Here is a 16,543-nt window from a genome sequence, read left to right as displayed (position 1 = left end):
CTTTCAACAAAGACATATTAAGCACCTATTAAGTGCAAAGCACCATATAGAAACAATGACAAAATAAAAAATGATAAAATCCCACAACACCTTGCTTAGTACTCTCAAACATGCTTCCCATGTATTATTTTGTTTCACATTCACAAAGGAGTGGGAAGAAACTTTAGACCTTATTAATACTAAAAAAAAGGGAACAAAAAGAACATCAAAAACTACCATCCTATATGTCTATTCTCCCATTTTACTAAATCTTTATGAGAGAAATCTGTATATGAACTGAAGGCATTATCAAAGAGGGAACAAGCAGTCTTTCACAACAAATACCCAATAGTGGACCACATCATTGAGGAAATACAGTAATGTCTTTTCTACAAGTCTCTTCTGTCTATTTCAATGGCTTTGATGAAAAGTAATAGGCCCTTGGAAAACAGGAAAATAGGTGAGAGCAACCATAAAAGTAGAATCAACAAGATCTTGCCACAATGGTCAAAGATGATATCCTGGTTTAGAAGATGCTAACCATAAGAAGGGTGACAAAAGCAGATGTAGCTTTAGGGATAAAACTGATGGATTTTCTTTTGGTAATGTTGACTTCTAAGTGTTAATGGGACAACCTTCACCAGGTAGAGAGGATAGGATCACAGTTTTAAACCTAATGAGATGTTAAAATCAGTAAAGTCTTTAGAAATAATCTATTTTATTTCCCTCATTTCACAGATTTTTAAAAAAAATTGAGGCCCTCTACTTTAGGAATATCAATTTAGCAGCTATATGAATGGAAAATCAATTATATTTAAGGGAAATTAGAAGACCAGTTAGGAGGCTGTCCCAAAGTTTCTCTCATAAAGGCTTCATTCCTATGATGTATAATTAACTGTTTCAAATTATAAGAAAAATAGCCATTTTCCAATTAATAAATGGTCAAAGCATAGGAATAGGCAGTTCTCAACAGAAGAAACAAAACTACGACTATAAAAAATGTTCCAAATTATTCCTAAGTGAGAAATGAAAATTAAGAGAAATTCTGAAATGCCATTTCATATACTTCATATCGGCAAAGATGACAAACAAGAAAAATGATAAGGCTATACTGTGGTGGGTCTGTGAATGAATATAACCATTCTGGAAAATAATTTGGAATTACACAAAAAAAAAGTTAATTAAAAGTGAATGTTTCTGACTCCAGCAATACCACTTCTAAGCCTAAACCCTCAAAAGTTGAAACAGGAAAAAGTCCTATATGTACACAAATATTGATACTTCTTCCTGAGATGATAAAAAAGAAAGAAAGAAAGAAAACTAAAGGGATGCTCATCATTTGAAGAATGGCTAAACAAATTGTGGGATATGAATATGAAGAATATCTTTGTAATATAAGAAAGGAAGAAAGATGAATTCAAAGAGGAAAACATGTATATGCATTAACAGTTAGTGAGGCCAGAACTAGAAGAACAAATTACACTATATCACCAGTATCAAAAATTAACAACTGTGAGGACTTTTACAAACTTATAAGAGGGGAAAGGAAACAAGCATTTATTAAATGCCTACTATATACCAGCTACCATTACTAAGTGCTTTACAAATATTATCTCTTTGATTGTCCAAAAAAAACAACCTCTATCTATGAGTATTATTCACATAGGTACTACAGGAGGTAATATAATGATCTCCATTTTATAAGAGAGGGAACTGAAGCAGACATCTAATCACACATCTAATAAGTTTTTAATGCCAAATTTGAACATGGGATTTCTGGACTTCTAGCCAAACACTCTATCCACTGTGCCATCTAGCTGTATAGGCAAACACTTTATATAAGAACAACAATGTAAAAAAAAAAAAAAATCGAAAGTCTTAAGAATCACAGTCAACACAATGATAATCCAAGATCCCAGAGAATCAATGATGAAAAATATTATCCACCACCTGGTATTTGTATACAGTTAATGGGTGAATGTGCTTTGTTTAACTATACAAAGAATTAGGTACAGTTAAGAGAGAGAATAGATATCTATTCTTTAAAAATAGGTGGGTGGGGGGGAAATACTACAGATATGAAATGTTGCATGTACTTTCATATAAGGGCACTCTGTTATAAGTTTTGCTTAACTATTTTACTTTATTACAACAGACCTTCCATTGAGTTGGGGTAATTCATAAATGCTTGCAATGTACAATAAACACATCAATAAAACAAAGAAAGAGAGAAAACTGAGGCCCAAAGATCACATGTTTGTTCCAAGGTCACAACATCACTAAATAATAGAACTAATAATATGAATCCAAGCCCTATGACCAAAAGGCATGTTCTTTCTACTACTTCATGCTGCAGTGTCCAGCAGGCAGCTGGACATGAGGACTGGTGCTCTAAGAAGAAACACTGGCTGGATAACCAGATGTAAAAGTCATCACAAGCAATAGCTGAAACCATGTGAGCACATGATATTTTAAGGACAGGAAATATTAAAAAAAAAAAAAAAAAAAAAAAAAAAAGGACATGGCATATAACTCTACTGGGCACTCACATAATCGATGAGAATGATTAACCAGTGAGAGCCTGAGGAAAAAAAAAAAGTCCAATGGGCAGAAAGTAAATTGGGAGAGAGCAGTATCATACAAGACAAGGAAGACAGAAAGAGAATACAGAGGCGAACACCAGCATCAAATGCTACAGAAATCTCAGAGCTTGAGAATTAAGAAAAAGGCCAAGCACTTAGGGAAGATGTCAATAAATATTGTTTTAATTAATATACAAACATGAGTATTTCTTCCATCTCAAGGTCCTTAAAAGTTATTCATTGTTAAAATACATTGTTGACTCATTCAGAATCCTTCAATTTTCTTTGCAATTGCAGTAACTACTTCCAAATAATTACTCATGCAAAATAGAGATAATACTTTTACTCAAGATTTCACAGGAATTATGTTTTGTTTTGTGTTTTCACAAAAGGTCTTTGTAAATTATAACAGTTTATAAAAATGAAAATTATTGTTGTTTCCAATTCTTTATTGGAGACCCCCTTCATAGTTCCAGATCAGAATTCATCTTTGATTGCTCAGATTCTTCTATACATTTTTCTTTTTATCTTCCACAGGGTATCCACCCAATGGTCACACAATGTTTGAACTGAAAAGGCCTTTAGAAACCATCCAGTCCAAGGCTTTCATTACTTTGCAAATGAGGGTCCCCAAGGAAAAAGTAATGTGTTTAGCCTGAAGACTTTAGAGGGATTAATAGAAAACTCAGGGATAACAGGAAAGAACTACTTTCAAGAATCTAAAAGGTTAGATGGGAAACAAATATTATATAGGACAAGTTATATAAACTTGTTTCCTAGGCTCCAGAGAGTGAAACTAGGAAAATGATGTTGCAGAGAGGCAGATCTAGACTCAATGTAAAAGGGAAAAAATCTTAATAATTAAAAATATCCAAAAGTGGAATAATCTTCCTGGAAAAACAGTAGTTCTCAAGTAAAGAGTGGATGACTGTTTACTGAAATGCTGTAGAAGTGTTTCTCTGTCATTACAGTTTAAATTGTCTAAACCATTTCCCAAGAGTGAGAATCTGGGATTCTATGACAGAAAATAAGTTGACAAATCCCTAACTCTGCTTCCTATAGTTCTTTTGATACTTGCAGGCAAAATTACTCTTACAGGAACTCTCAACAAAAGTTTTATGAATTTTATTCAGTTTAATTTTCCATCACATTTGTTCTATGAAATGAGAGGGAAATTTTTTATTTTTATTACTAAAACACTGAGCAATGGAGCCACATGGCAACCCAAGACTCTTTAACAAAGGAACAAAGACTAACTTCTAATGTTTGTCCTGCTTGTTTTGGGGGCATCTACATTGATAGAATCAACCCTCTTTCACAATTCAAATCTCACTCATCAAACTAGTTCTGCAAAATATTTCATCTTCTTAATATGTGCAGGTCTCAGCAGAACTACTAAACTGAATGAGTATTTTTAAATTATCCTTTCATGAATACCTTTTGTTTTTCCATCACATTTATTTCCAAATATACCTCTCCCACATAAACCCCTGCAATGAATATTTTTTAAAAGTATTTGCTCATTTACCAAATATTAAGTCACCACTACTATATGTCTAAGGCACCAAGCTAGAATACTCCCTAAAAGCCAGAATTTCATTTCTCTCTAGTCCATATAAGAGACTGATTTTCTATGCAAATGAGTTTTCCAATAATAAAAATATTCCAAAAGAAAATTACTTCTAGGTTTCCATCAATTTTAAATCTTTTAAAACACCACATGGAAGCTTAAATGCAATCAAACCACTGGCATAGTGCTTTCTGATAACCAAAGGATAATGACTAAGTTTCTTCTATCATTTCTAAGTAATTCCCAATGGCTTTTAAGTATATACAAAATTTTTAAAATGCATACTTGCTAGCCCCTTTAGAGGTTTCTTCAAAGAAAAGAAATGAATGCAATTTTGAGAAACTAAACAGTTCCCACACTGTTTTCTTTAAATCTTTCATTACAACTCCATTCTGATCCCATTTCAGTCATGTAAACTAATGACTTCCTCTGGAAGCTGAAGCCAGCAGAGGATAACCTCTTCTCACTAGCCAAAGAATACATGCTAAGGAAAAAAAAAACAAAAACTCCATCACATACTATACCCTATGGGTACAAGGAGATTTCAAAGTTCTTAGAACTTCCATCTGAAGTGTTTTCCTCATCTCCCACCACACAAACTATCTCCTCTCCCCTCTTCACCCCTCTGCCCAGCTTCAGGGAGCCTACTAGTCTCATGCTTGCCTTGATGAAAATAAGCTCCAGAAGCTAGGCTACTGCCACATCTTTTCATAGCTAGGCCACCTTTAAGCAGTAGTTTGTGATAATGGGAAAATCAGAATAAGAGCCAGAAGGCCAGGATTTGAGTCTCAGTTCTACCACATGTGATCTGCTAACTTTTCCTCTTTGGGCCTCAGTTCCCAAATCCACTATAAAGGGTAGGACAGAAAAAGTCTGTTTTTCCCCAAATACTAATCTACAGACCCATAAACCAGCCTACGGCAAAATTTTCATTAGTTCACAAAAGCATCCCTTCTCAACACCTTATGAGCTTAACAAAACTGCTTTCTCTTTTTTCTTTGATCTTACTCCTCTCATCCCCATCTTCTTCTTTTTCCCCTGCTCTGGGTCCCAGTTCTAGAGTTGCTGAATATTGAGATACTGACTCTATAGTGTGAGATTACCAAGATATTTTATTAATCTAAAATCTCATCTCAGAAACCCTATGATATCTTTATTTCTAAGGTCCTTTCCTCTCTGACATTCAATAACTCTAAGGTTCACCACAAATAAGTCACAACAACAATGTAAAAACTAAGTCCCATATATCACAAGTTCCATGGTTTTAAAGTGCTCTAAAAGTGTTTACTCTGCATAAACTGCATAATCATCATCTCACTTGATCCTAACAATCATATAAATAAAGTAGTACAATCTACATTTCACAAATGAGAAAACTAGAATTTATATTAGTTAAATGACTGCCCTTAAGCCTGTGACAACTCAAAATTCAGAGCACTTTCCATTATCTCACACTTTTATACCACCTGAGGCAATAAAAGAACTGGGCCTGGAATCAGGAAAACTCATCTTCCAGAGTTCAAATTTGATCTCAACCATTTCCTAGCTGTATGACCCTGACAAATCACTTAACTCTGCTTCAGCTTTCTAACCTGTAAAACAAGAGTTGAAGAGAAAAATGGCAAACCATTCCAGTATCTTTGACAAGAAAACTCCAAATGGGGCCATGAAGAGTCATCCAACTGGAAAATGACTGAACAACATATGTAACTTAGAAAAGGCTTTTAAAAGGTAAGAAGGTCAGACCTAATTATATGTGAAAAAGAAGCATTTTTTTTTTCTTAAAGAAGTTTTTGCTCTGGCATCCTATTACTCTACAAAGAATCAATTTTTCAATTATTAACTAATTCATATTAAAAACAGTATACTTCTGCCACAGTTAATGTTGAAAAATGGCCTAAAATCTACCTGACAGTCCAAGGACCCACCCAATGTCTTATGCCAGTAAAAACACTGACAAACAAGACCAAAGGTATGAACAATTTAATCAAGGTCAATTATAGTAAATGAACAATAAGACAGCACAGAGATCTATTCATATCTGAAGTAGAATTTGATTTTCTAACAAACAATGATTAAAAGTTGGTTGACATTAACTAATTCATATGTGACATTAGCCTGGTTTTGTTTTTTTTTTTTTTTTAAAGTCTTGAGTAAACGTGGTTTTTCTGTGTTGGTCCTACAAAAGTTTCTCTTCTTAACTAAAATAATCAATACTATTTGTTCCCATTATTTGATTATGTCTAAGCTGAACTTATTTCCTAACAAACTCTCAAAAGGCAAATGAAACTGAGAAGAAAATAGAAGTATTAAGTCATTTAGACTGCAGCAGGAAACATCTGCCAGTAATCAAGTTTGAAATTAGTAGCCCAGCAAATATCCTTGGTAAGAGTTAGTATTCTCCATTCAAGTAGAAAAAAGAGAATTAATTTACTCTAATGAATTAATAATAATTGTGTCATGATTATGTTTCATATTTAATCAATTCTGAAAATCTGGGTTTTGTTTATACTTTTTAAAAATTCATACAAATATTTGTCATTTTAATAGTGAATAGAAATATTAAAGACCTCACACACTAATCAACTGAGAAATTTTATGGAAATAAATTTAAAAGAAAAAGAATGCATGGTAATAATGTTTACCCACATATGCACTATTCTTTATGTGTTCTAAAAGAGCTTCTTAACAAATATATTATTGTCATGAAGCAAATATTTCCCAAGTAGAATGACAGTTCAATGCAACAAACATTCATTAAATGGCTGCTGTGTGCAAGCCACTGTATTGTATGTTAAGAGGAATATAAAGAGGAATAAGATGTGGTCCCTGCCCTCATAGAAGTCATAACAAAGTAATTTACATGCACTGCCACATTTGATCTTCACAAAACTCTTGTGAAGTAGGTAGCAGAAATATTGTTGTACTGATTTTTCTACTGCTGCTAATAAGTGAGGGGTGCTGATGCTACTTCTTATCTATACAGTGATTTCAGATTTAGAAAGTGTTTTCTGAGGCCCAGAACAGTAAAGTGACTTTAAAATGGAAATGAAAAAGGCAGTGACTTTGAATCAAATCTGTTGACTCCAAATATGGTACGCAAATGTAATATAAAGCAGGATGCAAAAGTGAAAGACAAGTTACAAAGTGAAATGAGCCCTTCACCAGTGAGAACGTTTAGGCTCATCCACGCCACTCCCCAGACCTCCAGCCAGGGCTGCATCAAGCACCAAAGGTTGTCTGCCCGTTCCTAAGTTTCTAAGCAACGAAATTTTGCTAGCTCCCTCCAAAACCCACTTCATGCTGAGAACTTCTGAGGGATGCTTCCTCACCCAACACTCTTGTGTTGCAGTTAAAGGATTCATGATAGGTCTGTGAAGAAGGTAGAAGATGTCCTATATGGTGAGAGGAAAAACCAGATATTTCAATCTACTCATATTGGTTTAAGTCTATTATGAACTATCATCACTGGAACAATCTTTGGGAAGAAGCCACTATAGACCAGAAGCTGCTGGGAAGATAAAGCTAGGGAATTCTCATTCATGTTTTTCACACTAGAGAGGAAACTAAGGGCTCAAAAAGTAAGAGAATAAATGAATGCATAGATCAGCTATAATGCCAATCAACATCTTATTTTAAGTGACTATATTCATGTTTCTATACCACTAATTATAAAAACAAATTAGTAAATCTTCGTAGTGATCTTCCAGAGCCAACAGGCTGATACTAAATTTGATTGCTCCCATTTGGGTACATATATATGCAAATATATATACAAAGATACACAATTTTAGTTCAATAGTCTGTGAAAACTACATACACACATTTATATAAAATTATGATCTAAGTATAGAATATATATATACAGTATATATGAATACTCCATGTATGCTTTCTCTCTCTTTCTACACACACACACACACACTTTTGGACTGTTACGTACTATGTGAATATACATACATATGCTGAACTATAACTGTATACATGCATAATATACATATGCATACATGTTTGTATGCATACACACATATAAAGAGTTTCTGCAGACTATTGAACTATAAATTCCATAAGGATAAAAGCAAATGTTTTGTCTTAACTGAATATCTCTTCTGGGGCTTATCTCATGAAGCAAGCACTAAATGCTTATTATCTCAGAGGTGTTCTGAACATAATAGGTATTTGCTATTTGCTGGATAAATTCAAATACATTAGAACTCCTTTAAATATACTGATACCTCAGGACAGAACAAATACTACTCTTATAAGCAATTTTACTTATATAAGGCTTTTACAGAGTCTACTTGCCTATATGCATATATATATATATATATATATATATATATATATATGTAAAAGTGTACTTCATGATACATGCAAATCTATGTCATAACAAATTGTATGATACAATTTTATATCTAAACTTTATTTATTTTCAACAGTCAACAAGTCAACTTACCATTCGCAGGTTTTGTGTGGTTCTGGTTTCAACAGCTCTTAGAATCTCTCTAAATCTACCGACTCCTCTTGTCAAGTTCCTGTATGCACACAAAATTTCATAGAGTTTCCATCTGGTGTACATTATTATTAAACAATTATAGATTCACATTTAAATACAATTGCCTAGGTAAAAGCTGTTAACCAAAGTTTAAGCAGGCTGTTTTCCTGTGCAAACTCTTAATTTTAATTAAAATATTCCCACTAAAAATAATGTTTTAGGGCTAGCAGTCTCATGTTTTGAAACTTCATTGCAAACATATACCAAAGAAAATCTGCAGGATTAAATCAAAATCTGAAAAGCAGTGCTAACTGAGGCAGGTATAAAAGATTCCCCAGGATATCTCCACACTTACCTTTCCATGGTATAATAGTTTTCCTGTAATTCTACTACAAGTTACTCCCACTTGCCTTACACTTTATACATTACTAAGTGACAATATGAGCCAAAAAGAACACAAGATTATAAAGTATGTGGGCAGAAGATTCAATAGTAAATATATGGCCTCATAAAAAAAAAGTCTGATATATATATAAAAATCAGAACTCTAAGGAAATACTCCCCCACTTCATCAAGAGCATCGCCCTATAGAGCAAACATTTTAGCAAAGGGCAACAGCAAAAGATTTTACACTAAATCAATTCTAAACTCTTCTATCTGGCTTAAAACTCTTTACAACCTTGTTCTCTGCTACTATTTCAAACTTCTTACAGATCCCTCCATTACATACTCTACACTCAAACACCAGCCTTGTGGAACACAAAATTCTCCAACTCCCATACATTTCCATACTTTGTTACTGTCCTCAGTGGCTAGAATACTCTCCTTCTCAACACCATCTCCTGCAATTCTTATTAAAAAGTCTCAGTCTGGCCTGTGGAGGAGGAAGGAATTTATGACCAGAGGAGAACTAGAGATCATTATTGATCACAAAATAGAATATTTTGATAACATCAAACTAAAAAGTTTCTGTACAAATAATACTAATGCAAACAAGATTAGAAGAGAAGTAGCAAATTGGGAAAATATTTTTAAAGTTAAAGGTTCTGACAAAGGTCTCATTTCCAAAATATATAGAGAACTGACCCAAATTTATAAGAAATTAAACCATTCTCCAATTGATAAATGGTCAAAGGATATGAACAGACAATTCTCAGATGATGAAATTGAAACTATATCCACTCATATGAAAGAGTGTTCCAAATCACTACTGATTAGAGAAATGCAAATTAAGACAACTCTGAGATACCATTACACACCTATCAGATTAGCTAAGATGACAGGAACAAATAATGATGAATGTTGGAGGGGATGTGGGAAAACTGGGGCACTAATACATTGTTGGTGAAAGAATCCAGCCATTCTGGAGAGCAATTTGGAACTATGTCCAAAAAGTTATCAAACTGTGCATACCCTTTGACCCAGCATTGCTGTTATTGGGCTTATATCCCAAAGAAATACTAAAGAAGGGAAAGGGACCTGTATGTGCCAAAATGTTTGTGGCAGCTCTTTTTGTTGTAGCTAGAAACTGGAAGATGAATGGATGTCCATCAGTTGGAGAATGGTTGGGTAAATTATGGTATATGAAGATTATGGAATATTATTGTTCTGTAAGAAATGACCAGTAGGAGGAATACAGAGAGGCTTGGAGAGACTTACATCAACTGATGCTGAGTGAAATGAATAGAACCAGAGATCGCTGTACACTTCAATGCTGTATGAAGATATATTCTGATGGAAGTGGATATCTTCAACATAAAGAAGATCCAACTCACTTCCAGTTGATCAGTGATGACAGAAATAACTACACCCAGAGAAGGAACACTGGGAAGTGAATGTAAATTGTTAGCACTACTGTCTATCTACCCAAGTTACTTATACCTTCGGAATCTAATACTTAATGTGCAACAAGGTAATTGGATTTACACACATATATCTAGGTTTTATTGTAGCACATGTAAAATGTATGGAATTGCCTGTCATTGGGGGGAGGGAATGGAGGGAGGGCGGAGGATAATTTGGAAAAGTGAATACAAGGGATAATATTATAAAAAAATTACTCATGCATATATACTGTGAAAAAAATTCTAAATTAAAAAAAAAAAGTCTCAGTCTGGTAAATTAATACATTGTTGGTGGAGTTGTGAAAGAATCCAGCCATTCTGGAGAGCAATTTGGAACTATGCCCAAAAAGTTATCAAACTGTGCATACCCTTTGATCCAGCAGTGTTTCTACTGGGCTTATATCCCAAAGAAATACTGAGGAGGGGAAAGGGACCTGTATGTGCCAAAATGTTTGTGGCAGCTCTGTTTGTTGTAGCTAGAAACTGGAAGATGAATGGATGTCCATCAACTGGAGAATGGTTGGGTAAATTATGGTATATGAAAGTTATGGAATATTATTGCTCTGTAAAAAATGACCAGCAGGAGGAATTCAGAGAGGCTTGGAGAGACTTGCATGAACTGATGCTGAGTGAAATGAATAGAACCAGAAGATCACTATACACTTCAACAATGATACTGTATGAGGATGTATTCTGATGGAAGTGGAAATCTTCAACATAAAGAAGATCCAACTCACTTCCAGTTGATCAATGATGGACAGAAACAACTACACCCAGAGAAGGAACACTGGGAAGTGAATGTAAATTGTTAGCACTACCTTGAGGTCAAACTTTATTTTCCTTTTGTCTTTATATACCTAAGTGAGTAAGAAATGTTTGCTGACTGAGTACTTGGATCAAAGGTCTTTTCCAGATCTAGTACAATAAGCAAGGGACACAAGGATTGAAATCAAAACAAATCCCATTTTGAATGAAATGCATTATGTAAACAACTTCAAGTGATTCATTTTGCTAAATGACAAAATTGCTACTTTTCTCCCAACATCAAATCATTTACACAATCTACTACTATTAAGAACTGGCTTGTTCTCCTTTTCCTAAATCTCTAAAAAGAGATATTTCAACTGACATCAATTTCAAGGTCTTTCCTTTGCACTGAATAGAGCCGTATTATATGTTGTAATCTGATGATGTGTATAACCTGCTCGTGAGGTCAGAACTCTTCAATTTGTCACAGAGTAGGGCAAACAGTGTAAATCCCATTAGCTAAATCTCTGCTATCCATAATGGATGCCTATGTATTTTGACCTCATCCACATAACCTGAAACCAAATGAAGATATTACATATCTACTGAACTCAAGTTATTAACATACTGCGGAACATAATACTTATGTATTAACATACATAAGACACCTCAGACATATCTTTTTCAAAGGACATACAAAACAACAACTTTCAAAACAACTACTGATCATTATACGTACAAAAACATTCTCATTCACCTCATCCACATGACACTGGATCAATACCTTCAAAGTAATAGAATAATATAGATCCAGAGTAGATCTAAAGGAAATCTGAGAAAGAAAGAAAAAAAAAACCTACCAGGAAATCTGTCAGTGAATCTCTGGGACATTCTTTTTACACTGCTATATTCACCTCTAACTTCTTTTTCATTTTGTTTTCATTAGGGCATATGTAGGAAATCAAACATATTTGGTACAAGATAAGGTTGGAGACTTAAGCAAATAATGATCAAAAGAAAAAAACACAATAAGAGGTAAGTTTAATAAGTTTATTAAGAGAGGGTGTTGACAAGTCAATAGAATGAATTCAAGCAAGATATTCAGGAGAAACAAAAGGACTTAAGAGTACAGGGTAGAACTTGAAAGGCTTTAGTTCAAATTTAACACCCCAAAGTTTACTATAACCTATTGTACCCTAAAGTACCTGAGAGTTAGCTATAAACTTGGAATAAGGAGTTAATATAATATTCTCTAAGATGACCTTATCCTAATCCATCAAATATTTAGTATAAAATGCCAAAATTAAAAAGCAGTCTTAGTTCCAATCTAATTCTATTCTTCTATTTTACAAATGAAGAAACTAGCCAGAATAAAGGAGATCACAGTACCCCTGCCTTCCAACATAGTCAGACCTCCTCTGGATTATAACGACAATCATTAATGCTCTACTATAGGAGGATGTTAACAAACTTAAGTGTGACCAAAGGAGAATGACAAAAACATGAGATGATTTGAAATTGAAGGAATTGAGAATGTTGATCTGGAGAAGATACAGCGGGATGGGAGGCAGATTTATACAGTGGAAAGAACACTTGAATAAAAGTCAGAAGATCTAGATTCAAATTTATGACTCAGTTGTTTAGTACCTATGTGATCTTGGGCAAATTATGCCTTCTCTCTAGTACCTCAGTTTATCTGTAAAAATTTCCAGAAATCCCTTCAAGCTCTAATCCTATGATTACTACCTTCAAACAAGTGAAAAATATATATGGGAAAGGGAATGGGTTTGTTCTCTCTCCAGGAGAGGAGAGCAAAGACAAATAAATGTCTAGAAGTTAAAGAGTGGCAAATTCCAATTCAATACTAGAAAAGCATCTTAGCAATTATTGGAATGAGTTGATTCAGACAATGAACTTTCCATTAGAAGAGGTCTTCAGTCAGAAGCCAGAGGGATATTATAGAGGAGATTGATGCTTCAGTAAGGGTGGAATTGATGCCCAGTTGATTCCTTCCAATTTCTGAAAATCCATGATACTCTCTAATGTCAGAGACCTGCACATTTATTTTTATCACTAATACCAGCTAGCCTAGCTACAAAATGTTGTTTATTTTTGCATATGTAAAGATAAGAACCTTTTCAAAGAATAACTTCATCACACAGCAAGAGAAACAAAGAATTTTAGAAAGAAGTAGAGGAACCTTAGAGATTATCTAGCCTAACTTGTGATATGACTACGTTAAATTCCCTGTACTAGTGAAATCTCAGACAAAAATTAAACTAGACAAAATTCTTCAGGGTAATTTTAAAAGAGAAATATAAAAGTAGTGTTTGGATTATTATAAAGTCTTTAGTTCCTACAGAGATGGGCAAAATGAAAAACAAAGAAGTGATTTACTTACCAATGCCACCAAATTGGTGGTCTAGAACCCAAGTTTCCTAATTAATAGTGCTCATTTTACTATATTATGATGTCTTCATGGTGCAAAACCTTACTTATACTTAACACTTGAAAATACAATGCTAGCAAAGTTAATAAAATAATTTCTGGGATCACCATCACTGATAAGCTTCTGAACACTGTTCAGTCTTGCCTGGGAGAGTAGGAGTGTGACACGGAGGAGTAAGAATGGACTAGGTAACACATATAAAGAAACAGGATTTCTGCTCATTTTAAAAAAATAAATAAAAGAACAAAGCTTTCTTGCTTTCAGGCAGACTATCAATGGAGAAATCAAACTATCCTTTCATTCACAAGGATAGTTTCTCCCATGCAGGACTGAGGCCCTCTGGTGGAAAAACACTGGGAATGTCCCATTATAAAACAACAAATCAGATAACTAAGGGGATAAAACCAGAGGCTTAAATTCATAGAATTTATAAGATCTCATTTGATCTAGCCCTCAACTTACAAATTGGGAAATGAGGCACAAGGAATGATTCAACCAAGGATACACACCTGTTTAGTAGCAGAGGCTTAACTAAAACTCAAATGTACTGAATCACAATCTGCCACTCTTTCCATTATACCTACGTAAAGAGCCGAGTCTTTATTTCCCCGAACATAAACTTCAGTTTTCTTTTTTAAAAAATTTAAATTAACTTCTGATATAGAGGGCAACAAGATTAAGATAACTTTTTAAAGCCATATGAAATCAAGTAAGCAAATAATACAAGAAAAGTTATCTGGCACATTCCCATAAATGGATATAATACTGGTGCTTTTTAATACTATTTAAAATTTATTTTGGTTTTATGACTCATCCAATAAGGTAAGAACTAGCAAACTAAGGTCAAGGGTTAAATCTGGCCTTTTGCCTTTTTGTTTTATGGAATGGTTTTAAATTCTTATATAAAATAAAGCTTTATTTTAAAACGTAAAATTTATGCTTACCTGAACCATACCAAAAAGGGGCATTAAGCCACATTTGGCTTGCCCTGGCACTAAGGGTATACACAAAATTACAATAAGATTAATCCATACACAAAGATGTAAAATGATATTAAATCACAAAAGGATTTCTAAAATGATTTTTAGAATGACTTCTGGCAAGTGAATGAGAGGCTGTATTTAAACCCAACCTGCCCCTATGACCTTGAAATATGCCAAATAATTAAGAGTAACTAAAAGAAGAGACATAAAGATAAATCCATGAAAATCAAAATGAATAAAAAAACTTTCTTTATAATTTTAGAAATACTACATGGTAAGAGAATATCAGGAAAACAATTCATAAGAAAGAAAAGTCTTTAATAATTATAACTAAAACCTCAGAAAGGATTATAGAGAGTGTAAAAATGGTTGGAAGATCTAATAAAAGAATAAAAAGAGACAAGAAATGAATTAACTTCTCAAAACAAAATTCAAAACAAGAATTAGTGGCATAAAATATAACACAGAAAACTTTAAAAAAAATAGATTCCCCTGAAAAAATTAACAGGAGACAGAATTCAAAAATTCAATAATATAATGATTATCATTATTAAAGCCAGACAAAAGATAACAATATGAAACTGTGTAAGGGATTATTTTTTAAATGACCTAGGACATGAGACTCAAGAGAAATAAATTAAAGATGATGAAAACAAAGAAAATAAGAGAAAAAATGATGAAACAAAAAGGTTGAATAGCATATTTCAGGAACTCAAACAAGAAAACTGCTCAGATATATTGAAACCAATACAACTAGAAAATCCATAGAATAATATCAGAGAAAATATCCACATCTAATTCACCAGGAAATATGATTGCCAAACTCCAGAATGCCCAAATCAAAGAGTAACTATTTCTAGAGCCAGGAAGAAACAAATCATACATCACAGAATATAGTGAGAATTAAGAATCATTCAGTACAATTCACCATCAACAAGAAAAAAAAAGAATTGGAATATAACATACCCAGAAAAAAGGAAACTGCCTTGAATCCAAAAATGGTTTAACTCATAAAATTATACATAATCCCATAAATCACAGATAATTCCATAAAAAGAAAATGGATTTTTATCAGAATTGGTAACATCTAAGCTCTCCTGAAGAAAACAGTGGTAAACTGTCTTTTAGATGAAAACCAAGTGATACAAATTTTAGAAAGCTAAGTAAATATGAAAAGCTCAGAAATGCTTACATACAGAAAAGGCATGACAGAACTACTAATACTTGGGAATTCCATTTTATCTAAGATGCTAGATTTACAGATTCAAAAGCAAAACCCTAGAACAGTGATTCTCAAAGTGTGATCCAGAAAACTGCTGAGGGAATCCTTGATACCCTTTAAATAGAGGATTCGTTATAGCCAAAACTATTTTTATAATAAAACTATGACTTTAATTTTTATTATGACAAATGTTGATAGATATAACCTGCATAAACAAAAGCTCTCTGAGGAGTCCTCAATAATTTTTAATATGAAGGAGTTTTGAGACCCAAAAGGGAAATGACAGATTTGATCAGAAAGAAGATAAAAGAGAAAGTCCAAGGAAAACAAATTATACTCAATTACAAAAGAAAAACAACACAAAGCCTAGTCATTTTGCCTGAGCTGAAAGTGGAAAAGGAAGAGACTTTAAGTAAATCAACAAGCACTTAAGTACTTACTTTGTGCCAGGCTAGCCTCAGAGCCGGAAAGAACTAAGCTCAATTTCGGCTTCAAACATACATTGACTGTGTGACCCAAGGCAAGTCAATCTCTCCTCATTCATTACAATTCTCTTAAGATGTACAGAGATGGCTTTCATCCATCGAGAGTGTTACCTTACCTAGAAGTTATGAACCACAACTCCAGTCCCTTTCCCTATCCTCAAGTGTCAGGCACTGTAGTAGACAGTGG

At 33.6% G+C, this 16,543-nt stretch overlaps 1 protein-coding gene across 1 annotated transcript in view; it reads right to left on the bottom strand.

Moving 5' to 3' along the window:
* The window catches only part of TTC7B (tetratricopeptide repeat domain 7B), a 314,975-nt gene that overhangs the window by 189,010 nt on the left and 109,422 nt on the right, over nt 1-16,543 (bottom strand). Inside the window, 1 exon segment of the mRNA XM_074289731.1 lies at nt 8,588-8,666. Coding sequence (XP_074145832.1) covers nt 8,588-8,666 — 79 coding nt within the window.

This window comes from Sminthopsis crassicaudata, chromosome 2, assembly GCF_048593235.1.
Source record: "Sminthopsis crassicaudata isolate SCR6 chromosome 2, ASM4859323v1, whole genome shotgun sequence".
Lineage (NCBI taxonomy): Eukaryota > Metazoa > Chordata > Mammalia > Dasyuromorphia > Dasyuridae > Sminthopsis > Sminthopsis crassicaudata.
The sequence above is the reverse complement of the archived record's forward strand: the minus strand, read 5'-3'. Positions and strand labels throughout refer to the sequence as shown.